Genomic DNA, 25,350 nt, shown 5'->3' with positions numbered 1-25,350 from the left:
ACAGAGAGAGACAAAGCATGAGCAGGGGAGGGGCAGAGAGGGAGACACAGAATCCCAAGCAGGCTCCAGGCTGTCAGCACAGAGCCCGACGTGGGGCTCAAACTCATGGAGTATGAGATTAATACCTGAGCTGAAGTCAGATGCTTAACCTAGTGAGCCACCCAGGCGCCCCTATTATACTTTAGATTTGGCCCCTTATAAAATGTAAATAAACATGTCTTTATTTAAAAAAAAATTATTTTTAACGTTTATTCATTTTTGAGAGTCAGACCATGAATGGGGGCAGAGAGAGAGAGAGGGAGACACAGAATCCGAAGCAGTTCCGGGCTCCGAGCTGTCAGCACAGAGTCTGACGCCGGGCTTGAACTCACGAACCATGTGACCATGACTTGAACCGCAGTCGGACACCCAGCTGAGCCCCCCAGGCGCCCCTGAAGTCCCAGAGTTGTCAGTGCTTTCATTTCTCAGCAGTAGAAATATTTTTGAATGTGACTGCATTTGGAGATCCAGCCTTTAAAGAAGTGAGGGTAAAACGAGATCAGTCGGTAGCCCTGATCCCACATGACTGGTGTCCTAATAAGAGGAGGTCAGGACGCACAGAGGAAGCACGCGAGGACGCGGGCAGGAGACGGTGTCCACGCACCCAGGAGAATGGCGCATTGGGAACCAGCCCTCGGACCTGCAGGCTCCAAGACTACGTGAGCACGGGTGCTGTCTAGCGGCCGGGCTGTGGTTCTTTGTCACAGAGGCCTGCTCCGTCGGCACAAAAACGGGGTTCTAGCACAGAAGGGAGGACAGGAGAAGGAAGGCTGGGGACGAGCGACAGTGTGTGCCTGTCCCAGCCTGGTACCCTCCCACCCTTCCTGAGACTGTCTGTTCGTCCGTCTGTCTGGTGGAGCAGGTGGAGGCAGGACCCCCGGTTTCTTGGCTTCCTGGGGACGGGGTGCTTCCTGCGCCTCCCCTCCCGCAGCGTCCCTGAGCGTTTTGTAAGATTAGGTTGTATCACAGTTTTTGTTCTTTAAAATGTACATTTAATCTTGTTAGAAAATAAAACTTGCTTACAAGGAACACTCCCTCAAAATGATCTCCGAAAACAAATCGTGAGTTTCTCCGATGCCCAGAGCCCACAGAACAGCTGCATTCCACGTCTGTGCTGGAAGAACTGGAAACGCCAGCTCAGGCTATAATTGCAGGGCTCCCTGCTCAGTGGACCTGCCCTCTTCCAAAACCTGTTTTTCTTCTGCAGAGGACGTCACTGAAGGGTCTGGGGTGACTTCCTGTGGGGCACTCACAACCTGCCCTCGGAGGAAATCCCGTGTGAGGCACCTGAGCCTGGGAGGCTGGGACGGGAACAAGAGGCCCGGGGTTTGCTGAGCACAGTCCGCACGCCAGGCAGTGACTGAGCCCCTTCCGGCTCCTGCTGGGGAGAAGGAGACACGTCCAAGAGGACGAGCCTGGCCGGGGTCACACCCCCAGAAACTGAGCAGGGGACCTGCATGGCCTGGGGGACCGCATTCTCACCCATGACAGTCTCGAGAGGGTGACATTTCCCCAAAGAGAAAGGCTCTTGTCAAGTGGCCCCGCGGCCTGGTGCACCTGGGTTGTCCCAAGGCAATGATTTCACTCACACTCCTGGGCTGGACCCCCCCCCCCCCCCCGCCCTGCGGGGACTGGAGGAATGTGTAGTGTCTGATGACAGTAACCTTGGGACAGGGCCCCACACTCGCTCCAGGAAGGTGGCCGCTCAGACTCAGAGTTGTGGGCATTTCATGGGGTCACTGGAGACCCCATAGCACCCCGCCTCACTAATAATATCTGCACATGTCCCTTCTGGCTTCATGGGGACGGCAGGAGTGAGAGCCTCAGGATCCTCCAGGTGGCTGGTGGTGCACTGACCTCTGAGCGGGCCACAGTGGGCTGGTGGGGGGCCAAGGCCGCAGGGCCAGTTCTGCCCCCTCTGGGGAGGGCATTACTGCTTTACTGGTTACACACAGTATTATGGAAACTTTCAGAACGGAAAACCGCTCCGTGTACCCAGTGCCCAGCTTCCTGGTTCGGCCATGGCTCCATTCGCCCATCTTTTTTCTCTCTTCTGGAATGAATCTAATGCCAACTCCAAACCTCATTATTATTTTACCCATCAATACTCTTCTTTAGTCAAATAGAAAACATATCTGGACTTAGTACTTTAATTCAAAGGGATGGGGCTACTGCCATAGTGAGGTCTGGAAGCTTCTCTGGAGCTAGGCCATGGGAGGCTTGCTTCACGGGGAACAGTAAGGTAGGTGAGACAGCGGGCTGGTGGCCCACAGGCTCAGCGGTGGGAGCCGACCCGCCCTGCGAGGCGAAAACAGTCCAGCTCATTACTGCTGGAGCAAAGGAGGGGTGTAGGGGGCAGAGTCTGGCTGGTCCCGGATAAGCAGGGGACCCCGAGTCTCACCTGTGCCCCAGGAGAGGGCTCCCCATGGGGATCTCTTTAGCAGGACACACAGGGGGCGTGTTAACCTCCACTGTTTCCCAGGGCTCAGCTGTGTCAGCCCCCAGTAATACACACACACACACACACACCACCTCACTACCGGGACACACCAGCGTCACTAATGTTCCCTTGTCTGTCTGCCTCCCAGTCCTCGCCCAGTTTCGCCCCCGCCCCCACCCCCGCCACCGCAGGGTCTTCCCAGGTGTGGCCATGTTGCATCTGGTGGTCACGTCTCTCCATCTCTTTTCAACTGAATCAGTCGACCCCCGCAGCCCTCGCTGAATGTGGGGTCATGCTGTGGTACAGGCCCCGGCTGGGGACCAGCACCCACATCCGGGGCTCGGCAGAAATGCAGCCTCGGGCTCCCACGGCCGCTCTCTGGGTCAGGGTCCCCGTCTGGGCAGTGTCGCCGGGGTGTCCACCCACCTCCCCTGCTGAGGCTCGGCCTGCACAGAAACTTGGGGACGTGGCAGGGGGCCGTGGTGGTACCTGGCGAGTGACGGCCTGCACGGTCTCCAGGGAGGACAGCTCAGCGCTCTGGCTGCCAGCTCTGAGGGAAGGGTTCTGGCAGGGAGGGTGCCCAGGGAACTCAGCCCTGGGCATGTGGACGGAGGTACTTGGAGGGCACAGTGCGCACTACCTCCTGTTCCCAAGGGGAGGCTCAGGCAGACCCTGGGCCGGCAGCCCTCTGCTTCCTGCCCTCTGGCCGCTGCCGTCCTGGCCACCTGGGCCTCCTCATCCTCTTCCCTCCCCTACTTCCTGGGCTGGCCGCTCTTACCTCACTTGCCCCCACACAGGATGCCCGTCCTCCCGTGTCATCTGGCCCCAATACACCTGCCAGGGGTACCGCCATCACGCTCAAGCCCAAGTGCACGTGTCCTGTGGCCTGGGTTTCCTGCGGGGGCATCAGAGCCAAGGCCATGCTGCTCTTCAGGCAGTTGTGACAAAGTGTGTGGCAGGGAGTGAGGCCGGATCCTGACCCCCATCAAGAGAGGAGGGGAACCTGCAGGCAAGGAGACAGGCGTGTCCCGGGACTGCTGGGTGGGATGGAAGCGGGGGTGCTGAGTGCCAGAGAAGTGGGGGCAGGAGCATCAGCTTGCTAGTAGGCCCGGCGACAGGAAGCAGGAAACGGGGTTTAGCCCCAGAGAAGAGTTGGAAGGGTGGGGGGGGGCTTCAGGGAGTCATTCCCTTTGGCTGGTAGCAGCCATCCAGGTGGGGAGAGAAACACGCCAAAGGAAGATGAGCAGGTGCGCAAGGTGTGGGCCAGGGGAGACCCCATGTTGGTGTGAAGATAAGTCACCCCGTCTGCCGACTTGAATGTCACACAAGAAAGTACCCCTGTTGAGAGTGTCCCGAGGAGGTCAGAGCAGGGACCGGGGGGGGGGCTTACAAAGGGCACTGCACTAAGCTGTGGCACCAGGACGCTGGCAGAACTGGCCTTTGCGGTTAGGTCCAGGGGACCCTAAATTCCCTACAGCCCCCCAGGGTCCGCAGAAGCCTGACGATGGCTGGCGGCGGGGGGGGGGGGGGGGGGGTCCTGCGGTCTCCTCTGCAGGCTCTCTGCTTAGCCCTGGACGGATCAGCTCCGAGCCGTGTCGGCTGCCCGCAGGTCCAGTAAAGCTCGGGTAGACGTGTGGGGGGCACAGCCACGTCTCTACGTGGCCCACAGGCACTTCTCACGAGAAAGTACACACGTGCCCCAGAAAGGCATTTCCTCGGACAGGGCTGGTCACAGGTGGACTGGGCTCTGGGGCTCAGAGAAAGCGTCTTCCTGCTTGGGCTCATTGTTTCAAAAAGGACCCTTGGGGTGAGGAGGGCTGAAGCTACCAAGTGCCTTAAATCCAAAATTCAAAGAACCTTAAATACCCACTTTCTCACCACATTTGTAAACCAAAATTCACAACATAGTTCTGGCAAATTTTCTGTGGTCTCCCTGATTTGACAAGGTTTTCACGGCCCAGTGTTGAAATCTCAGGAGAGTAATGGTGCTGGCTCCCAGGGCTGCCCCTGCAGGGCTCAGGGCGTCAGGGCCCCAGGACTCCTCAGGGCGTGCCTTGATGCCTTTAGTTTTGCTGGTGACTCCCCTCCCCCTCGCCCTGAGGAATAAGATTGCAGACAGCACCTGGCCTTGACTCACACGCCCAAGATTCTGAACACATTATTGGAGGGGTGGCTGAATAGGGACCCTCCCCCGTTCTGCCCCCTGTGGGGGAGCCCCCTGAGCTGTGAACCCCCAGTCACCCCAGATGACCATCCTGCAGGGTGGTGCACAGCCAGCCAGTTCCCGTGACCATGTGACCCCTGGCAGGGTGGGGGCCTTCCCAGGCAGTCAGGGCAGGACTGGAACCCGGGATCCCCTCCCCAGCCGGGTTTGGGGAGGCAGGAAGGAACAGGGCAGGTCCCCAGGTGGGTGCAGGGATTATACGCTGTTCTCAGGTCTGAAGTGAAGACTGAAAAAAACAAGTGAAAAGTAAGACTTGCTCTTTTCCGGCACAAGGAAAATTAAAATAGGGCTCATAGGTCAGAGCTCTGACCTTCGGACCGGCCAGGCACTGAAGTTTGAAGGTATCTCAGAAGAACCTCAACTCTATCTCCCACCTTTGCTCAAAGCCCGGGAGGCCTGAACGGAGTGACCGACCGGGAAATGCCGCCCGCCCACCCACCCAGCCAGCCTGGGGGAGGGGGGGGCGGGGCGCACACCTTGCGCTCCAGACCGCCCCCCGTGGCCCCCTGATCCCGACCCCAGCCTCCCATCCCGCACCCCTCCCTCCGGGCTTAACACCTCCCACGCTCCCAGCTCCAGCAGCTCCGGACACCGCCCTCCGCGGGGGCCGCGGGAGCAGGTGCAGCCCCGCCCCTCTCCCTCCCGCTGCTCATCCCTCGGGCCCCGCCCCCCGCCCCGCCTCCCGCGTCCGCGGCCCGGCGGAAGGACACGCGCTCCGGTCCAGGGAGGGAGACTCGTACCCCTCGGCGTGCGCCCCGCGGTCCCCGCGTCCCCGGGCGCCCCCTCCCCGCCCTCCCGGCATGGAGCCTGCGGGGCGCCCCCGGGACCGGGTCCCCAGGTGGGCGCGTGGGGGCCGGGGCGCGCCTCGCCCAGCCTGGGGTGTGGGGTGCGGGATGGGGACCTGGGTTGTGGGGTGCGAGTGGGTGGGGAGCGGCGGGGAGGGCCGGGGCGCGCCCCCCCCCCCGCCCGCGGGTCGGTCGCGGTTCCCGTCGCGTCGCCGCCCCCACGCGCGCACGCGGCCTCGTCCCCGCGGGGACCCAGCGCGCGCGCGAAACTTTATTTAGGGCTTACAGGTTCCTTTTCTTCTCGTTGCAGGATCGATCCGTACGGGTTTGAAAGGCCCGAAGACTTTGATTATGCAGCTTATGAGGAGTTTTTTTCCGCCTACCTGGTGATACTCACTAGAAGAGCGATGAAATGGTCCAAACTTTTGAAGGGGGGCGGAGGTGTCCAGAAGAGCGGTACAGGTGGGTCGGTGGCCGCGGACCGGCCAGAGCTGGTTCTGAGGGGCGGGGTCTCCGTCCCTCCCCGCCTCTCCCCCCCTCCCCGCCTCAGCGCGGAAGCCCCTGCCCGGTGGCCTGCCCAGCCCAGCTCTCTCTGGGCCTGGCGCCTCCTCCAGGCCTGCCCTCCCTGGCGCTCTCCCTCCTGCGGGTCTGGGAGGGCAGGCTTCCACACCGCCACAGAAGCCGGCCCCTGCCTTGTCCCGCCTGTGTTGACCTCTGGCTGCTCGTCTGGTTTCTGGTGTGGTTTGCTTTTCTCTGGGAATCACATTCCCCTCCCTGCCCCAGCGTTGGCTTCTACACTTGCTTCAACGTTTGTGGAATGAATGGAGTGTTTTCCCCAGGCCGCAGATAAGGAGAGGTGGGGACCTGCCCGAATGTGGTGAGGCCCTTGGGAGGTGTATGCTTCCGGGACTCAAGATAAGGGTAGGGCTTTCTGAGATAGGCTTTGGTGACCAAGAACGGTGAGGGCAGAGGTCAGCGGCAGGGACAGAGCTGTGTGACCGGTAGAGGGGACGTAATGAGAGCGTTCTGGTCTTGGGCCCAGGGCTCCATCACATGACTGGGCAGAGAGAGGCCAGCTGTAAGAGTTTTTTTGTTTTTTTTTAATTCACTTTTGAGAGAGAGAGAGAGAGAGACAGAGAGCTCGAGTTCAGGTGGGGTAAAGAGTCAGAAGGAGAGAGAGAATCCCAAGCGTGCTGATGTGGGGCTGCATCCCACAATCCTGGGATCGTGACCTGAGCCGAAATTAAATGTTGGGTGGATGCTCGACTGACTGAGCCACCCAGGGGTTCCAGTAAAAGGGTTTTTAAGCAAGAGGGTGTGACAAGGTCAAGTTTTGCTTTTAAAGGGGTTGGTGAACTAAGGCCCAGAGCGGCCCCAGTACATAGTGCAGTTGCACAGGGTTGGTGGGGACAGGTTGATCTTGGGGGTGGGGCGCTCAGTGAGGAGGGAGAGAGGCTCTTTCTCAACTCTGGGCCCCCCACTCACCTGCCTCTCCCTTGACCAGGGGCCCTCCTCAGGGCTGTTACTGCTGGGGGAGTGTTCAGGAGCGACTCAGGTGAACTAGCAGTTCACACAGTCCGAAGGGCCGGGAGGGGGCCTCAGGCTGGTCCCCTGTTGCCAGGCGGACCTTGGATGCCACCAGCGCCCTGTGCGCTCCCTGCAGGGATCATCCCCCAGCGCCCATCCCTGCGTCGCCTCTGTTTCCATTGGCATGTCTGTCTTTATTCTCCTTTCTGTTTATTCTTAAGAGTTGATTGGTCTTTTGTTTTTAAAAAATACAAGTGTATAAAAGTAAAGGTAATTTGGATCCATAGTGAAAATCTGCATCACGTGAAGTACCAGGGGCTCTCCTCCTGGCCCAGCTGTTGGGTCAGGCAGAGGCCATTGCTGACAGCACCGTGCGTCTCCCACGCACGTGTGCAAATGTGGCGGCTGGCCCCGCAGGCCGGGAGTTGGCGGGAACTCGGGAGAAGCCTCCCGTGGCTGACCCTGGACCCGGAGGCTGGTAGCACGCAGTCACTGAGACGTGCCTGCGCCTCAGTGGCCCTGTCTGTGGTGTTACCATCTGGTTCTAGCCTTTCCCTGTCCTTCCCTTTGGAGGACCCTCAGCATCTCTGTCCTAAGCCGCACGTGGCGCCAAGTGTCTCTTTTCCGGCATCTGTTCTGTTCAGCATGCAGAACCTTCCAGATGCTCGCCCTTCCTGTCTTTTCCAGTTGTCTTCCCTGGTTCAAAGGTCTTATCTGGTTTCTGCTCCTACTTTCTTTGAGCACTGGTGTCTGTGAGCTCTAAGAATTTCAGTTTGGTTTACTGAAAGAATTCTTTTTTTGTTTTAACATTTCCTTGACTTACATAACAGACTGTGACTGCGGTAAAGAGAGGGGCAAAACAGGTTTGGAAGCCAGAGTGTCAGCTTTGCGATGAGCCTCGGGCCTGGGGGAGGGCAGCCTGGTGTTCCCTCAGGAAACAGAAGCACAGGTCAGTCTGCAAGAGGTGTGTGGTTCATAGGGTTCAGTGGCCCCGGGTGTCGTGGCTGGTGCTTGTGTGGTTTCGGGGCAGGACGGTCAGGGAGCCTGTCAGCACCTGTGCGGCTCTGTGGGAGTGGCTGTGTGGCACATACAGGAGTGGACGAGTTATTCCAGAAATGAGAGTCCAGTTCTGTAGTCACACTCAGCTGACTGTCCTGCAGGGACCATGACATCCCAGGGGGGAAGGGCCTTGGTGGGCATCGTTCTGTGACCTCAGTGACCGGGTCTTGTTGCTTCGTTGTCCTGTGTAGTTTTCTGTTTTGGGGGACTTTTGTCTGGATGCCTGCCTTCCTGTCACCAATAACATGGTCACCTCCTACTCTTGGCATCAGCACGTCTCTAGGTGGCCACCAGAACTCACTGGCCCGATTCTGCCACATGTGGACACAACCAGTGTTTCCTCTTTGTTTTCTTTTTTGTCCATAGCAAATACCCACCAGGACCACGTGAGACAGGTCGATCCTTCTCCCGTAGCCTAGAAAAACGAATTCAGTCCTGCCCTGGCCCAGCCATTGCTCCAGCTCACGTCCCGTCTGAGGGCGGATGCTGAACTGCCTTCTGCAGGGTCTCAGCTCTTTCCTAGTAGCTGCAAATGTCAGCAGCATCTAAGTTAGAATTAAGTTGCAAACACCTCTTTCCAAAGGCAAATACCAATAAATACAGGGATTTGCTTAACTTTGTTGGGACAGACAGTTGGAAGTGATTTGTCTGGGGTCCACCTTGTTTAAAGAGATGCCCCCCTCATCTTCCCAAGGTCAGGAATGCTGCCGGACAAGTCCTGCCCTGAGGAAGGGGTCAGTGGCAACAGGCTTTGTCCCTGGAAGCTGTTGACACAGCTCAGCCTCCTCGGCCACCTGGATCTCAGGCCGGGGCCCCGTGCTTCACCCCCATCTGACGAGGAAACTGAGGCCTCTGCCAGGCGGGGCCTGCGGGTCCCAGTAGAACCCAGTGTCCGACTCCAGTGAGGCGTTTAAGCATCTTATAGGTGCCTTTTTTTTTCTATTTACAAATTTATTTTGTAGTGAAATACGCTCTTACTAGTTATACTTCTGTGAGTTCATGGGGAGGTTCGTGTCCCCTCAAGACTGAAACCAGCCCATGTCCTTAAACACTTGCTCCTGCTGCCCCTGTGGGCCCTGTGCGCCGCCTGGGCGCTGGGGCCTCTGAGAGTGTCCCGCCAGTGGGCCCCACGGCCCCAGGCCTGTGAGGCCGGCTCCCCCGTGCCCTGATCTGGGGGATCCCATCCTTCTTCCCTTCTTGCTGAGGAACACCTTGCTCTCTGGGACCACGTTCGGCAGCTGCAGGACCTTTGAGCCGATGGTATAAACAGCCGTGCAAGCACCTGTGAGCACTGAGGCTTTCCTGAAGCAGGGTTGTGGGCTTGGAGCTGAGTGTGGGTCTCACCCCCCCACCCCCGTGGCTGAGCTCCGCCCACGGTGACTCGGTTCCCTCGTGCCCTGCTGTGAGCCTTCCTCGGAAAGACTTTTGCCCCTTCTGCCCGCAAGACTTTCCTTTGCGACACTGTTGAAACGCAGTCAGCTCTGCTCCTGTGGTTATTTCTGGAGTTTCCTTATGCTCCGCTGCCTGCGAGTGGGGCCTGAGGTCGGAGGTGAGCCCCCGACTCGGCGGCTCCTCTGGTCCTCCTGGGGATTGTTGTGGTTCCAGGCATCAGTTGTGCTGGAGGCAGCCTGGGGTCTGTGTGTCCCCCCTTTGCACATCTTCAAGTTAGGCATCCCCGGCCGTGGACTGGCCCCTGGGGGTGGCCGCAGCATCTGCCTGGCTCCCTGCGGCCGGAGACCCCCCACCCAGCTCCGGTGGAAAGCGCGGCAGGCTGGAGGCAAGGCGGCCCCAGTGGCTAGTGTCCTCGGTTCGCGTGACCTCACCAGCGTGGGGACGCCCTAGAGGGTCTCTGCTCCCTGTGGCTTCCGCCCCTCATCCCGCACGCACCTGCTGGGCCTTTCCTGCCCTCATGCGCCCTCTGGAAGCTTCCGCTGAGGCCGCATCCGTGGTGGGTTAGCGCAGAGTGCAAGTTAGTGGAGCTTTATCAGTGCTCTCCGTGGCGGCTCTTCCTGCCACGGTTTTCTGTGATACGCAGCTGGCTCCACAGATGCTTTTCTCCTTGTAGCAGATCGTGGACTTTCTTTGATTGTATGGCCTTTTGTTTTTTCTTAAAATGCATTTTTTTTAATGTTTGTTTATTTTTTGAGACAGAGACAGAGCATGAGCAGAGGAGGGTAGAGAGAGAGAAGGAGGAAGACACAGAATCCAAAGTAGGCTCCAGGCTCTGAGCTGTCGGCACAGAGCCCGATGCGGGGCTCGAACTCACGAGCTGTGACATCATGACCTGAGCTTAAGTCGGATGCTCAACCAACTGAGCCACCCAGGCACCCCTAATGCATTTCTTTTTTTAAAAATGGTATTGTAGGGTGCCTGGGGGGCTCCATTGGTTAAGTGTCCAACTTCAGCTCAGGTCGTGATCTCCCGGTTTGTGAGTTCAAGCCCCGCGTCGGGCTCTGTGCCGAGAGCTCGGAGCCTGGAGCCTGCTTTGGATTCTGTCTCCCCCTCTCTCTCTGCCCCTCCTCCGCTCTTGCTCTGTCTCTGTCTCAAAAATAAAATAAACATTAAAAAAGAAAATAAAAATGGTATTTGTAATGTAATATGGAAGGAAAATAATAAAGCTTTGAGTATTTCCTTCGATGAACGGTTTTGAGGGTTAAACTGAGGTCATTAAAAGCATGGTGTTGCACCCCTGGCTTCCTGTAATTCACTTGAACATCGTCTCACAAATCTTTCCTGTTTACCTGGGAAACGAGCGAGCAAGTTGTTACCTGAGGTAGCTTGTGGTTCTTGGCTTCTTTTCCTACGTGTTTCTATGGTCACTAGACAATCGATGATTCCTTTCTCATGTATTTATTTTCAGTAAAATATCCCTCCCAAAGGAAGTAGCTCTCCACTGACACAAGTCAAGTGCAGAACAGGACACAAACACACAAACACCGGCTGCTGAGCCCCCCGCCAGGGGGTCACACAGGCTCCCAGCCTGGGACCCTGCAGTCCCTTGTCACCTCCAGGGCTGGACCATGCACCAGCGCCTCTGTCCCTGCCCACAGCTGTCCCTCTGGCCCTCGCTTCTGCTTCCTGCCTCATGTCCCCTCACTTGGTGCAGCTTCTGTGCCTCTGGCCTTCTGGGTATCTCCTCTGTGTGGAGCTTGTGGGGCCGCCCTGGGCTGCAGTGACTGATCCTGGCCCCAGGGGCCTGGCCCGCTGCCCCCGCACGGTGTGCTGACGGTGAGGGAGGACGGGGGGGGGGGGGGGGGGGGGGCGCTGGGGGAGCTGCCCCTGCCCCGTGCAGGAGAACGGTCTGCAAGGAGTGCACGCAGCCATCCGGGTGGGCATGTGCAAAGTTCTGCTCTTCCCATGTTTGACATGGGAGAAGCCAGGCGAAAGCATTGAGGTCGCGCCCTTTGCTCTCAGCCTCTGCCAGGCTCTGACCCCAGGCCACGCTGATCTGTCCCTGACCGCAGCCCCTGCTTTCCATTTCAGTGAAGCGCTATATCCGGAAAGGTGTCCCCCTGGAGCACCGGGCCCACGTCTGGATGGGGGTGAGCGGAGCCCAGGCCCGGATGGACCAGAACCCCGGCTATTACCACCGGCTACTGCAGGGAGAGTGCAGCGGCAGGCTGGAGGAGGCCATCCGGACAGGTGAGTCGTGGGCGGGCGCGGGGGGCACGCAGCCCCCCAGGAGGGAACTTGCGCTGTTACAGATTGCCCATTGCTTTTAATTTGGAATTTTCTTTTTCTTTTTTTTTTTATTTTTTTTTATTATTTTTAAAAAAAAATTTTTTTTTTTCAACGTTTATTTATTTTTGGGACAGAGAGAGAGCATGAACAGGGGAGGGTCAGAGAGAGAGGGAGACACAGAATCGGAAGCAGGCTCCAGGCTCTGAGCCATCAGCCCAGAGCCTGACGCGGGGCTCGAACTCACGGACCGCGAGATCGTGACCTGGCTGAAGTCGGACGCTTAACCGACTGCGCCACCCAGGCGCCCCTGGAATTTTATTTTTCTTATGGGAAAATCAAACCTTGAACATTCGTGAGGGGAGAACAGTGTTTTTCACTGATTCGGCAAACACTAGACGCCAGCCAGCTGGGAAGGTCAGGGGCAAGGGCAGGGGCAAGGGCAGGGCCGGTTTCTGCAAGAAGACCTTGCTGCAGGCTCTGAGCCGGCAGTCGTGACTGGAGGGTAATCGCTGGGAGGGCTTTGTGCTGATGGAAGCGCCCTGGGACTTAGGGACACACGCGGGGATGTGTGGCTGGTGTCGAGCTCTGGGTGCCGACGGTGCCCCAGGCACTCTCAGTGACCACACAGGCTCACGAGCTCTTAGATGTTCCAAGTGCTCAAAACAAACGTTTAACCCTTATAAACTGAATAATTTAGATTCTTAGGAAGTGTGACTGATCGTCTGATTTTGCTTTTGAGAAATACACCCTTAAATATAAAATAATTAAAGCCCAATTAATTGAGTGTGCTGAGAGGTGGGACTCCCTGTTGGCGGTGAGACTGGGGAGTGTCCCCAGCCTGGGGAGGAGGTCCCTTGCACAGAGGCCACGCATGTCAAGGGAAACAGAGTGTTGCTGTTGGTTTGAAAAATGAACTGAAAGGCTCTGTTTTAGTGCTGGTGTTTTTGGATAAAAATGTCTTATTGTGGTAAAACATGCATAATAGAATTTACTGTTCCACCTTCCCAAACTGAAACCCCGTCCCCATGGAGTGTCAGCCTCTCCCCAGCCCCCGGCCCACCATCCTGTCGTGTCTGGCTCGCTTACCCTGGTGAGGGGCCCTGGAGGCACATCCACATGGCAACAGGCGTCAGAATGCTTCCTTTTCAGGTCCGGGTCCTGTTGGCTGTGCGGACAGACCCTGTTTTGTTGGTCTGTTCTGTTCTCCGCTGATGGGCGCTGGGGTCGCTGCCTCTCCTTTTGTGGGTTTGCTGTTACGAGCATGGCTACACGGAGATTTCTCTGAGTCCCTGCTTTCCAGTCTCTTGGCGTGTGCCCAGCAGCAGACCTGCTGGACCATCGTCGTTCTGTCTGTTTTCTTGAGGGGTCTGGAGAAATTGCTCTGCAGGGACAGCGCAGTGGAGCATTCATAGGGTGCATGAGCAGACTGGACATCCCTGTCCCACCCACCTCTGAGGTGGGAAGGAGGGGCTGTCCCAGGGAAAAATTTCAAAACATCTCCTAATCAAGGGTAAGAATGAGAATGGGCTTGGGACTGGTCACTCAGAGTCTGAATTAGTAAAAAAAACAAACAAGAAAACCAAAACCAAAACACCACTAAACTCCTGGTGGATTCTAAGTTTTTGGAATATTTAGAATTCCAAGAAAAAAACGTTTTTGTAAACAAACACACAATGGCAAATAACGTCCTTTGAGGCACTAATACTTCCTGTTCTGCTTAGGTCAGTTCTTTTATAAGCAGAGGTGCGGCTCAGAGACCAGAGGGAGGCCCAGGAGCGCTGCCCGAAAGCTGTGTGGGGGCTGAGGGGCCTGCACAGCGGGTCTGTTCCAGTCATCAGTCATAGCCCAGCGGCAGACACACCACTAATCTAATCCAAGTGGGGTCACTAGGTCAGAAAAAAGAAGTACTTGTGTCATGCACCCACACCTCCCCCCTTCTGCCCGTGTGTGGGCTAGCTCACAGAATCAGGGTCAGGTCCGCGGGAGGTTCCCACAGCGCCGGTGAGGAGGACGCAGGTTCTGATGAGCAGTTTATTCACTTCTCAGTGTCCGGTTTTGCCGTTTGTCTCTGAGGGATTCTTGGGGTGTTCTGCCTTTCCACAACTGGAAAGATTTTCCAGTTTTGTGTTGCCTGTGGTCCTAGAGTTAAACAACCCCCTGGCTGGGGTTGGGGGGTGTTGGGAGGGGGGGTGCAGACAGGCTGCATGGCGGGGGCTGTGAGGAGAGGCGGGATACCCTCCTCTTCAGTCCTGACTCCCTTTGCTGTGGCCTCAACCGTGGACGTGGTAGGGGCTTGTCCACAAAGGGCGACCAGGGTCGAAACCTTTGTTCACACCTGCCAGGTGGGGTTCGGGGTGCCCCCTGTGGTAGACATGAGGGTTACATCACAGGCCGGTCTTGGGTAATCCTGTGTTGTGAATTTCCCTGCAGATATGAACAGGACCTTCCCGGACAACGTGAAATTCCGGAAGAACGCGGATCCCTGTTTACAAAAGACCCTGTACAACGTGCTGGTGGCCTATGGGCGCCACAACCAAGGTGTGGGGTACTGCCAGGTGAGCCCCCAAGGGAAGGTGACAGCGGCCAGCAAGGATGCACTAACCCTGTTCACGGGCTTCCTAGTCATGGTGCCTGTGACTTTGACACATTCCTCAGGTAGAAAAGTGGTGAAACATATGCTTAATGACTTACTTTGATGTCAGAAGAGGGGGGCTGGGAAGGTAGGAGGTCACTTAAGTGGCCCCAGGGCTGTAGGTACTGAATGAGTGACTAGCACCTGCTGGGCTCAGTGCAGGGCGTGTGTAGGGCGCTCCTCCCATGCTATTTCTGGGAGTCAGATCTTCCCCTGCGATGAAGGGGACAGCCTGCATCCTCACCTGCCAGTTGCTGTCACCTTGCGAGGACATGCACTGTCTGGGGTGTCGGGGAGGGAAAGACAAGGGCCCATGTGTGGAGCCACAGAAGTGCCATTGGCGAGCCTGCAGGGGACGCGGGACGTCCCGTGTGGGCCTGAGGGGCTGGAGGCCTGCCAGTGTGCTGGCTGCTTGGGTGCCTGGAGTTCTGCTTCCCGCTTCAGTGCTCCTGCTTCTGGGGCTTCCCGAGGGTGCCAGGATCTGCGTGGGGACTTTGCAGCCCACCCTCTCAGGCGAGGCTCCAGGGGCTCGGCAGCTGGGCCGGGGGGCCGGCAGCGACGGCAGAGCATCTTGCAAAGACAGCAGCAAAGGCACAGGCCAGACAGGCTGTTTTCTCGGTGCCCTGGAGCCTGCCCACTGTGCCAGGGGAGGAAGTCGGGATGGGTAACTGGCCATCCTGGACGAGGACCGGCCTGTGGGAGCCAGGGAGGCTGGGCAGCCGAGAAACCGTCTTTATGTTATTCCACTCGCTGTTCTTGTAGGTTTTAAAAAGAGCGTTTAAACAACCCTTACAACTTTAAGCGTGAGCGCGATGTGCAGCTCATGGTCCGTATCTGTGCACACGTGGCTGCGGGGACAAGGTCTGCAAGCTGAATGTCAGGAATGGGAGTCTGTTCTCCGCGGTCGGAGGCGGGGTGTGGGCAGGCTGGCGCCCCCGCGGCTGAGGGGTGGTCTGTCCAGGCCCCGGCCGCTCGTGGTCTCTGGAGAGCCCTGGCATGTGCCTGCCTCTTCACGTGGCCTCTCCCTGGGTGGTGTGCATGACACTGGGTGACAGAGGCTGGATTTTCCCCTTGTTACTAGAGGAGGGCACATTTTAGAAAGCATTGGGAACAAGGAAGGAAGTGGAAGTCGTCTGCAGTGCAGTCACGCAGACGCTGGCCCGCTGTGGGTGAACCCTGCACCTGCAGCTCGCAGGTGCCCTGAGCCTCCCTGGCGGTCTCCCTCATAGAAACTGTCTGCAGCCCTGAGCGTCCTGCCACGCTCTCGTGGTTTTACAAAATACACTGTTGGCTTGGCATCTGCTCCGATGCAGACTTGAGCACTCGTGTCTGTTGGAACACCTGCTTTAGAGGATGGATGTAGATGTCGTCCGGGCTGAAGGAGGTGTGGTCTCGGGGAGGGGGGGGAGGCCTGTGGGGGTCTGAGTGGTGTGGTTGGGGTAGGGTGGGCAAGGCCCGAGGGGGTTCTGAGTTGTGTGGTCGGGGGGTGGGGTTGTGAGGCCCGAGGGGGGGGGTCCGAGTGGTGTGGTCAGGGGGTTGGGGGGGATGAGGTCCAAGGGGGGTCCGAGTGGTGTGGTCGGGGGTGGGGTGGGGTGGGCGAGGCCCGAGGGGGATCTGAGTGGTGTGGTCAGGGTGGGAGGGTGGGGGGTGCAAGGCCAGAGGGGTGTCCAAGTGGTGTGGTCAGGGCGGGGGGCTGAGACCTGAGGGGGTCTGAGTGGCATGGTCAGGGTGGGGGAGTGGGGGGGTGCGAGGCCCAAGGGGGGGTCCGAGTGGTGTGGTCAGGGGTGGGGGGGGGCTGAGACCTGAGAGGGGTCTGAGTGGTGTGGTTGGGCGGGGGGGGGGGGTGTGAGGCCCAAGGGGGGTCCGAGTGGTGTGGTCGGGGGTGGGGGGGCTGAGGCCTGAGGGGGCTCTGAGTGGTGTGGTCAGGGGGCCGAAGCCCCAGGAGGGTCTGAGTGTGGACTCCAGGGCCGTGACCCTGACAGCTTCTTCACACAGATTTGTGTTTCTGCCTTCTCGTGCTGTGTGTGTCACTTGGAGGGCAGATCTCGATCTTGCACCAGAAGGTCGTTCCGGAATTGCGTGGTTTTGGGGACAGCAAGGGACTAGCAATGCGTCATAGCCACCGAAGGTGGCTTGAGGTGGCTCAGGACCCGTTTTCTTGTTTCAGGGAATGAACTTCATAGCAGGCTACCTGGTCCTCATAACCAAGAGCGAAGAGAAATCCTTTTGGCTGTTAGACGCGCTCGTGGGAAGAATACTGCCTGGTGGGTTGAACACGCCTGTGACCGTTTGGGCCCTGGTTGCACTCTCTCTGCTCTGCAATTTAGCGTGAACTGTCTGTGTCGGGTGCTGGGCTTGGTCCCCAGGCTGCCTGGTTGTGTGGAGGCTCGCAGGGCCCAGAATCAGTGAGAGGTCCACTTGGCTTCCTGTAGAGTTCAGAACAGTCCTAAGAGTGAGTCGTTGTCAGCTGTAACTGTTATTGGGATGAGAATCATTCCTTCCAATTCATTGATTAATAAATAGCACCGGTTTTGGTAATGCAGTGTGGACTCTGATCGCTTTGGGAAGAGAAGTGGCCAGAGCCGTCTTGGGTGGGAGAAGACCTGTGCCCTCCACAGCCGCGACGGTGGTGACCAGACCCAGCCTCGTGCTTGGCCTGAGGTGGGCATAGCTACACAGGGCATGTGCGGCCCGGGGAGTTCTCGTGACCACTGGACGGGTGAGCCCTGGTTCTCCCCTCCAGCACGTGTGCCCTCAAGTCGGGCTGGAACCGCCCTCACCACCCTGGAGAGCTGGCCCCAGCTCCGGGCACCCCGCAGTGACCACAGCAGGAGTCGGCTGTGATTTCTGCCTGGGAGCATACAGCATGTTTCCGTGTCCCGAGTCTCGCCTCAGCACAGCAGTACCACACGGGCCCAACTACTGATCCATTTTACAGATGAGGACCCTCGAGCCTTAGATGCCGTGGCCGTCAGATGTTGGCACGTGCCTCACGAAAGAGTGAACCAGAGTGAATCAGAGTGGCACCATTACGGAATGGGGCCTCCTCACACTCCAGTGCCACTGTTCGCCATGGCACAGAGTGGACACGCCAGCAGCCCTCCTGGATAGGCCGCCTTCAAGGGACAGACCATCCCCATGTGCGTGACATCTCACCGTCCCAGCTCTGCCTGGGGAGGCCTGAGCGGCAGGTGCAGGGAAATGGCGAGGAAGTGGCGGGGCGGGGGGTTGGTCAGGGGACCTTCCAAATGGAGCGATGGCTGAGCTGCATCTGGAGACTGAATCACGATGTGTATTTGTACTGTGACCAAGTCAGCTCCTTCCCACAAATACTCACTGAGACCTGTCACATCCCCGGGTTGCTCTGGGGCTTGGGAAGTTTCAGCAAATGAAGACACAGGCGGGAGGGGGCAGCAGCAGCCATGGCACAGCCTGAAATTGTCACAGAGGGGCTCTGGGCTGGCCCTGAAGAGCAGGTGACTGCACAGGCTTGTGTGTTAGCCCCTGAAATGTCCTTTCCCATCCTCGCGACGTCCCGTCGGACGACACTGCAATCAGGACTAAGAGGGCAGAGGCACTGCTGTGGGTCACTGGAAGCAGGCTGGCCCGGCACCAGCATCCTGCTCCCTAGTTTCTTTCCTCATCACACAGAAGCAGGGGGCCCGGGAGGTGGCACGCTGGTCACACACACTGAGCCGTGCCGGCCTCCCCGCGGCACAGGCTTCCAGGACTGGTAAGTCGGAACAGAAGCAGTCAGAAAGATGAGCCGAGACGAAGGCCGGTTCTCTGGAAAAACCGACACAACAGACAGAGCCTGGCAGGACGGATACGTGGAAATGGAAAGGGTGCTGGAATTTGAAAATCTTCAGGGGTTTTTAAGAATCTCAAGAGAATACAAGTAAGACAAAGAGGCCAAGTGGAAAATTTTGAGAAAAATACTGCCTAACAAAGCTGATTTAGGAGAAAGTGGACCGTCTGAAATGGCAATACTGTCATCGAACCTTGAAGGTGTGGAGAATTTCTGCGTGCTTTACAAATCTTTCAGAAAACAAAAAAGGACACACTCATCCGCTCACGTTGTGGGGCTTGCGCCATGCGGCTGTCACACAGATCTCATGGAAGCACTCACATGCGCAAATCACACTTGCGGTGACATCAGCCGCTTGGACCTCGGTGGTTCTTTTATCTGAGGAGGGTTTATCTAGGGTACCAGGGAGGCCTGAGGGAATATTGGAGATTTAACGTCCTGTCCTGCCATTACAAGGAAACGGTATGGAGACCAGAGGCGAGAGCGTAGAAATCAATTGGTCTTCCGACCTATGAATCTGGGGGACTTGGGGCTTGAGGTATGTCGATCAGTAGGGAAAGATTGCCGTTTGCAACATCCTCTGTGACACCTGTGTACATGGAAAACCCTATTCCTACTCCAGGTGGATTCAAGACACGTGAAAAAGTGGAACTTTGACACTCAGAAAATGAGGTGAGAACAGCCTCGTGATTGCTGAGGAGGGAGGTAGGTCTTGAACAAAATTCCAAAAATAGAAGAGACAAGATTGATAATTTTCGTTACGTTAAAATTAAAAACTGACTTTGAGATAAGACCTTGCAAGGAAAGCAGAAAAGAGGTGGTGTCTGTGATCACGCAGCGCACGCGTGAAGGGTCCCTACCGCTCTGGGTAGGAGCAGCTCAGTAGGAAATAATAGGAGGCCTGTGTGGCTGAGAGTTGGGAAGACCAGCTGAGGTCTCCCACGAGCCAGAAGGTGCAGGGACACCTGTGACTAGGCCAGCAGAGCCGCCCCTGTTTCAGAACAGCTGACGGAGGGAAGTCGTGTTCTGGAGCACCAGTACATGGTGTGTGCACGCCCTGAACTTGGCCTCCACATGCAGACCCCGCCCTTCCTCCACCCAGCCTGCCGGGCGGCCTCTCTCGGGTCAGGCCGCTGTCCTGAGCAGTCACCATTCGGACCAAGGCATCCAGGGAAAGGATGAGGGAACAGGCCTCCTGGGCCTGCGGAGACGAGGGTGAGGCCCCGGCTGATGGTGCCATCGGGCTTCAGGAACGGAGCCGGAGCGCTGTCTGGGATGTCGCATCGAGCAGAGCCCAGTGAATTAACACCCTGGCGTCCCGACAAGCTGGTGTGACCTGTTTCCCCTCCGAACACAGCTCAAGACAGAAGGTGGTCCAAGGGAGGACCAAGGCACCTTCCGTCGGGGAGACTCAGGGGCCCTGGGAAGCAGAGCGAAGGTGTGAACACCGCTGGAGCTGCCATGTGTCTCCCGTGTCCTCTTGACGACCTTGTCCCAGGGGGTCGCCCTACCTGTGGGCTGTATCTCACCGCCTGTACCCTGTGCCTGTGGGGTGTGCTTTTGCTTTTGGGGGGCTGGAGAGCATTGGTTTTGGAATTAGATGGCACCCCCTTGGATCCCAGCTCTGGCAGCAGTAAGATGGGCTGGTTCTAAATCTGTGCCCCAGCCCGGCTCAGTCCTCCAATGTGCTGATGTGGCCAGGGCGCTGTTTGCAGAAGGCTGCCGTCCCTGAGGCGAGGCCCCCGCCAGGCCTACTGAGGAGGCTCCTTGTCCTGTGCTTAGCCGAATGCTGGCCCGGAGGTGTGCTTCTGCTCAGACGGCCCAGAGGAGCGGGCCCCGGGCTCTGGGCTCCATCTGCCTTCGGCATCAGGGCCGGACGCGGCCAGGAGGGTGAGGAGGTCAGGTCTCGGGGTTCCTGCCCTGGTGACCCCCAGGCCCCGGGGCAGTCAGGGTGTGAGCTGGTCGGGTCTATTTTTGGAAGGTGCTGTAAGCCTCTCTGGGGCCAGGAGTGAGGCCACCTTGCTGGGAGCTCAGCAAACCCTCTTAGCACCTGAAAGCTTAACCCCGGCTGCCCCAGGGCGTCACTTGGAGAACTGGGTCGCTTGCAGGACACTCTGAACGGACTACAGAGGCTCTTTGCTCCATCTCCTGGGGGGGGCAGGATGTTGCTCAATTTAAGAAGAGATGATAGATGCAAAATGAGGATATGAGCAGGAAAAACTTGTAAAATCCTTGGTGTTCTGTTTTTAAATTTTTTAACGTTTTTTTCATTTTTGAGAGACCACTTTAACAGCAAAAACTAAGCATTAAAGTCTATAATACATGCCTTTAATGAGCAAAAAAGTTTTCTGGGAGGACACATGCGTTCAGAGAAGACACACTACGGGCAGCGTCATGCTGTCTGTCCAAGTGCGTGGTCCCAGCCAGTGGGGACCGCCAGCTGCCAGCCGGTGCCCAGGCCTGTGGGCGGGAGGAGCGGAGCGGCCGTGAAGTCACCTTGGTGGGCTGTGCTTTCTGTGCTCCTATGATCTGGGGCCCCCAGGCCACGAACTCCGTTAAGGCATTTCTCCAACTTAAGCTATCGGGTCTCATTGTGATGAACAGGACAGCCCAGGCCTCTGGCTGCCTCTGTCCTCCTGCAGTCAGAGGGGTGGGGATGTCCAGCCCCTTCTAGAATGTCAGGAACTTGACCCTCCAGTGTGGAGAGAGGACGCAGGACTGATTCCGAGAGCAAGGGCCCCGTCCTGTGCAGGTCACTGTCAGCACTGTCCCCGCACCTGCTCCTGTGTCCTGCGGCCCCTGCTTAGCCAGATGGCGTGTCCATGCTGCTGGCCGGCCCTCAGCGAGGGCACCAGTGTGCTCACACTGACGAGCCCGTCCCCAGAGCTTTCTCATCTTCCCAGACCGAAGCTCCGCACCCCCAGCCCTGGGGCCCACGGTCCTACGTCCTGTCTGTGGGTGTGGTGGCTGCAGGGATCTCAGCCGCACCGGTCCAGCGTCTGGCTTTGGTCCGCACATCTCGTCCTGGGGGCTCACCCTTGCTTGTGGGGCTGACAGTTCCGCCCGCGTACACGGCACACTTTTGTCCCTTTGCCCGAATGGACACTTGCTTGTGTTCCCCATCTCGGCGCCATGAGCGCAGCCGTGCAAACGCTTCCCGCCGGCGGATTCTCACCGGTGCACGGCGCGGCCTCGCTTTGGGAGCCGCCCTCTCCTCTGCTGGGAAGGGCGCTCAGCCACAGCCCTGCTCTCCTCGTGTGGCAGATTACTACAGCCCCGCCATGCTGGGCCTGAAGACAGACCAGGAGGTCCTGGGGGAGCTGGTGAGGACCAAGCTGCCAGCGGTGGCGGCCCTGATGGACAGGCACGGTGTCCTGTGGACCCTAGTCGTGTCACGCTGGTTCATCTGCCTGTTCGTGGACGTCCTGCCCGTGGAGGTGAGCGCGGCATGTGCCTCGCGGGGACCAGGGCCGTGTGAGCCCCCAGCCGGTGACGCGCCATTTCTGTTTGTCCGCAGACGGTGCTCCGGATCTGGGACTGTCTGTTCAGCGAAGGCTCGAAGATTCTCTTCCGGGTGGCCCTGACCCTGATCAAGCACCACCAGGCCTTTATTTTGGAAGCCAGCAGTGTGGCGGACACCTGCGAGCGGTTCAAGGAGATCACCCGAGGCAGCTTTGTGACCGAGTGCCACACCTTCATGCAGGTGAGTGTCGGGGCTCTGCTCCCGGTGCAGCGGCCTGGCCAGGCGTGCTGGCGTCCCCAGCCTGCCTGTCCCTGTGTCCCCTCTGGGCCTCGCCTCCCCCCTGCTGGGACCCCCATCGGGCTGGTCCAGGTTCACTGGGTCGGAATGCAGACCCATCTGACCCCTTCTGTAGCCAGCGTCTTTGGTCCCAGATGGCTGTCCGTGGCCCCAGTGGGGTCGCATGTGTCTGTTGTGTGTCCTGCCCCAAAGGGCAGCTCCCCGATGCCAGGGCCTCCGTGCTGGGTCCTGGACCTCGTGGAGGCTGTGTAGATGACTCTGGTGTGCTGAGCGAACGGAGCAGGAGCCGTACCGACAGGCCTTCTGCGGAGGCCGGGGGAGGCTGATTTCAGGTTCTGCTCGGCACCTGAACCAGCCATCAGTGCAGGCAGGTGGCCCGGTTGTTCCCCCCGACCTCCCGGGTGGTAGCAAGCCCCCGGCTCTGCCATCAGGGGACAATCGGGTGATCTTCTGACGGCAGACTGCCCTGGAATCAGGACGCTGGCCAGAGTGCACCACTAGGGCTTTCTCCCACTGCGGGGACGTGGGAGCGCAGAGCGGGGTGGCTTTGGGAGCGGCCTGGGTAGAGGCGCAGAGAGGCCGGGGCCTCTGCCCTGAGGCACGGGGAACGAGGGGTCCTATTCTAGCCGGACTCCAGGCCACGGGATGACCAGTCGCCAGGGCCACACGCGCTTTCCGAGTGGCGGGCAGACGGGTGGACTGGCCATGCTCAGCAGCCTCAACAGAGGTGGTGACCGGCTGGGGACCGTCAGAAGCCTGCAGCGAACTCTTTGGAGCCCGTCCCACATGACACAACGCCTCGTCCAGAGAGGGCAGAGGGCAGGGTCATGAGCCTGGGATTTGGACGAGGCCCCGCCTGCCCCGTCTGAGCTGCGGCTGCTGGTGGCTCCTCCTGGGTGACACGGGGTTTTCTGTTCCCTGTTAGCGCATGGGCGGCTCGAGGTCTGGTGATGCGGCTGTCACCCCCAAGGGACCCAGTGCCCGCCCCTCCCCCACCCAGCAGCCACCAGTCTGCTTTCCGTCCGGGTTTGCCTTGTCTGCACGTGTCAGGTACACCAGCGAGTCCGCGTGTCGCTGTCTGGCTGCCTTCCCTCCGCGTGACGCTTTTGGCGCCGTCTGGTTCTGACTGGCATCGTGCACGCTGGTGGTCACACAGTAGGTGCTCAGTCAGTGCGAATGTTTCTAAAGCACCCCAGGAGGCCGAGTGGCTGCTGGTACCGTGAGCCACCCGAGGGAAGTACTGTGCGTCGTGGCCCTCTGACAGGAGCTGCTGGGGAGGCGGCCGGCGCGGGGACCTTCCCCAGCGATCTCTGCAAAGTGGAACACGGGTTTCTTCCCCGAAGCGTGGTACCTGCAGCCCATATACCCTCTAGAGAGAGTCCCGCACAAGAACATCTAGAATTTTCTGGAGAGTAAGCAGGGCTCACAGGACTTGACTGATTCCCCCTTCAGGACCGTAAACACTCTGCCCCGGCCTAGGTGCTGCATAACACGTACCTGTGGAAGAATTCCTCTAATTTCTTCAAAACAAAACAAAACCTTTTTACTGCCAGCCTCACATCTGGCCTGGTTTGTAAATCGTGAATTTCTCAGCAGTAACTGTGAAGTGATCGTTAAATTATTAGTATGCAGGAGAGATGTGATCGCATATACTCCCCCCCCCCCCAACCCCCGGGGGACGTCTTTCTTAGCGTGAAGCCCGTTCTCAGCAGACAATAGTCTGAGGCTCCACCGGCTTCCCACACTCTGGCCGCTCACCGAGGGCCCTGACTGGCCTCGGAGCTGCCACAGGACCCCTCAGCTACAGCTCGGGGCCGCAGAAGGGGCCGTGCAAGCCCTTCCCTTGGGGCAGCAGCGGGGGTATGGGGGGGGGGCACTGAGCTGAACACCTGTCGCTGGTTTTTTAAACAAACTCCTTTTGTGTTCCAGAAAATATTTTCAGAGCCCGGGAGCTTGTCCATGGCCACCATCACCAGGCTTCGTGAGAGCTGCAGGGCCAGGCTGCTGGCGCAGGGCTGACCAGGACCCCTGTCCGCTGTCGCCCCCGAGGCTTCATTTCCAGAGCTGACATTTCCTGCTGTTCGGTGCCAGAGTACTTGACGTCTGTACACTTCGTTGTGAATGTTTTTCAAGACCGATTTAAAATTATGTCCTCCGTAACTCAGTTATGGGCCATGAAGTCATGGATTTCTAGAAATGTATTTTTACTTGAGATCTTAACCTATAAAATGTGAGATGTGCATATTTAATAAAGCGCGTGAACACCTCCGAGTTTGTGATCGTCAGCTCACCGGCTGACTGAAAATGAAGACCAAACCCGCAAACTGTCACTAGTGTTAACGCCAAATCCCTTCCTTTCTGTGCCACGGCATCTACGTGAGGTCTGTGCACACAGCATGTGATTTCTCTTTAGAAAGGTAATTTTTAAAAACTGATTTTTGAAATTATTGTATTACATAAAGCGGACAGAGGTATGTAAGCTTTAGGGAATGGCAGAGTCTGACTTGGGCCCACGAGTGCTCACGCAGCCACTGTCACCCTGGATCCCTGGAGGGAGAAGCCCCAGTGAGACCCCCCTCTTCCTAACCCTGACCCTGCCTCCCGGCCCTGACGGTGGGGCTGCTGCTGCCTGCTGAGAAATCCCACTGCCTGGGCAGGCTGAGCCCTGCATGGGGCAGGTGGGGACCTAGAACAGTGTCACCTGTTGAACACCGTGGGCAGCGGCTGGTACCCTTCAAGGCGCCTGGGCGACTACTAGCCCAGCCGCAGAGGCGCCTCCCTTCCCCCCACGGTCCCAGAAGATGCCGGCCTGGGACTGAACTTCCCACACAGATGCTCTCATCAGGAGGAAGTGGTGGCATGGGCGGGTTGCCAGAGCTTGGGGAGTCCCCGAGGCTGCCCCCACGGGGCAGTCAAGTGCGGGGTCACTGGTGTGGGGGTGGCGGTTGCCCAGTGAGGCCGGACACACACTGGCTGTGGGGCCCCAAGCTGCGCTCCTTGGCCGGCAGCTCCAGGTGGGAGTGTCGGGAACACCCGGGCCCCAGGGCTCCCGGCAGGCAGGCTGGCTTCAGCCTCACCAGCAAGGTGCACAGATCCCCGAAAGGCACAGGTCTTTGCTTAAAAAGCAAAGAGGACAATAAACCTGAGGCCCAGTTCGTGCTCTGAAAGCTCTGAGCGCCCTGCTGGCCGCCTGTGCTTTGCAGTGGGGCCACGGGGCTCCAGGTCGGTGCCCACAGGGGAGCCCCCATGGCCCTCCTCCCACTCGCAGGGGCTGTTCGGTCACCACTGAGGACCTACCTCCAGACACAACTCCTGTCAGTCCTCCAAGTTACCACCCAGAAGACCTACCGCGACACCAGCTCTCTCAAACGCTGGGGGACAGACGCCTGCCGCCT

The 25,350-nt window shown here is 58.4% G+C and overlaps 1 protein-coding gene and 1 long non-coding RNA gene across 2 annotated transcripts; one reads left to right on the top strand and one right to left on the bottom strand.

Moving 5' to 3' along the window:
* Positions 1–340: 340 nt before the first annotated feature.
* On the bottom strand, positions 341–5,983 carry LOC122485053. Its single transcript, XR_006297774.1, has 3 exons — positions 5,872–5,983; positions 3,258–3,482; positions 341–777 (listed from the first exon to the last, which is right to left on the bottom strand). It is a non-coding gene; the product is annotated as an uncharacterized LOC122485053 (long non-coding RNA).
* On the top strand, positions 5,387–24,226 carry GRTP1 (growth hormone regulated TBC protein 1). Its single transcript, XM_043583320.1, has 8 exons — positions 5,387–5,541; positions 5,799–5,950; positions 11,558–11,716; positions 14,186–14,310; positions 16,555–16,651; positions 21,460–21,632; positions 21,713–21,898; positions 23,885–24,226. The coding sequence occupies exons 1-8, from the start codon at positions 5,504–5,506 to the stop codon at positions 23,972–23,974; spliced, it is 1,020 nt and encodes a 339-aa protein (XP_043439255.1). The 5' UTR covers positions 5,387–5,503; the 3' UTR covers positions 23,975–24,226.
* The last annotated feature ends 1,124 nt before the right edge of the window (positions 24,227–25,350 follow it).

Source organism: Prionailurus bengalensis, chromosome A1 (genome assembly GCF_016509475.1).
Source record: "Prionailurus bengalensis isolate Pbe53 chromosome A1, Fcat_Pben_1.1_paternal_pri, whole genome shotgun sequence".
NCBI lineage: Eukaryota > Metazoa > Chordata > Mammalia > Carnivora > Felidae > Prionailurus > Prionailurus bengalensis.
Note: the sequence above shows the minus strand (reverse complement) of the source record. Positions and strands in the feature narration are given on the sequence as shown.

Excerpts from the sequence above, each read along its gene's own strand:
- GRTP1 (XM_043583320.1), top strand. The coding sequence starts at position 5,504 with ATGGAGCCTGCGGGGCGCCCCCGGGACCGGGTCCCCAG. Across the intron at positions 11,717-14,185 it reads GGAGGAGGCCATCCGGACAG|ATATGAACAGGACCTTCCCG; the intron begins GTGAGTCGTGGG and ends ATTTCCCTGCAG. Across the intron at positions 21,899-23,884 it reads AGTGCCACACCTTCATGCAG|AAAATATTTTCAGAGCCCGG; the intron begins GTGAGTGTCGGG and ends TTTGTGTTCCAG.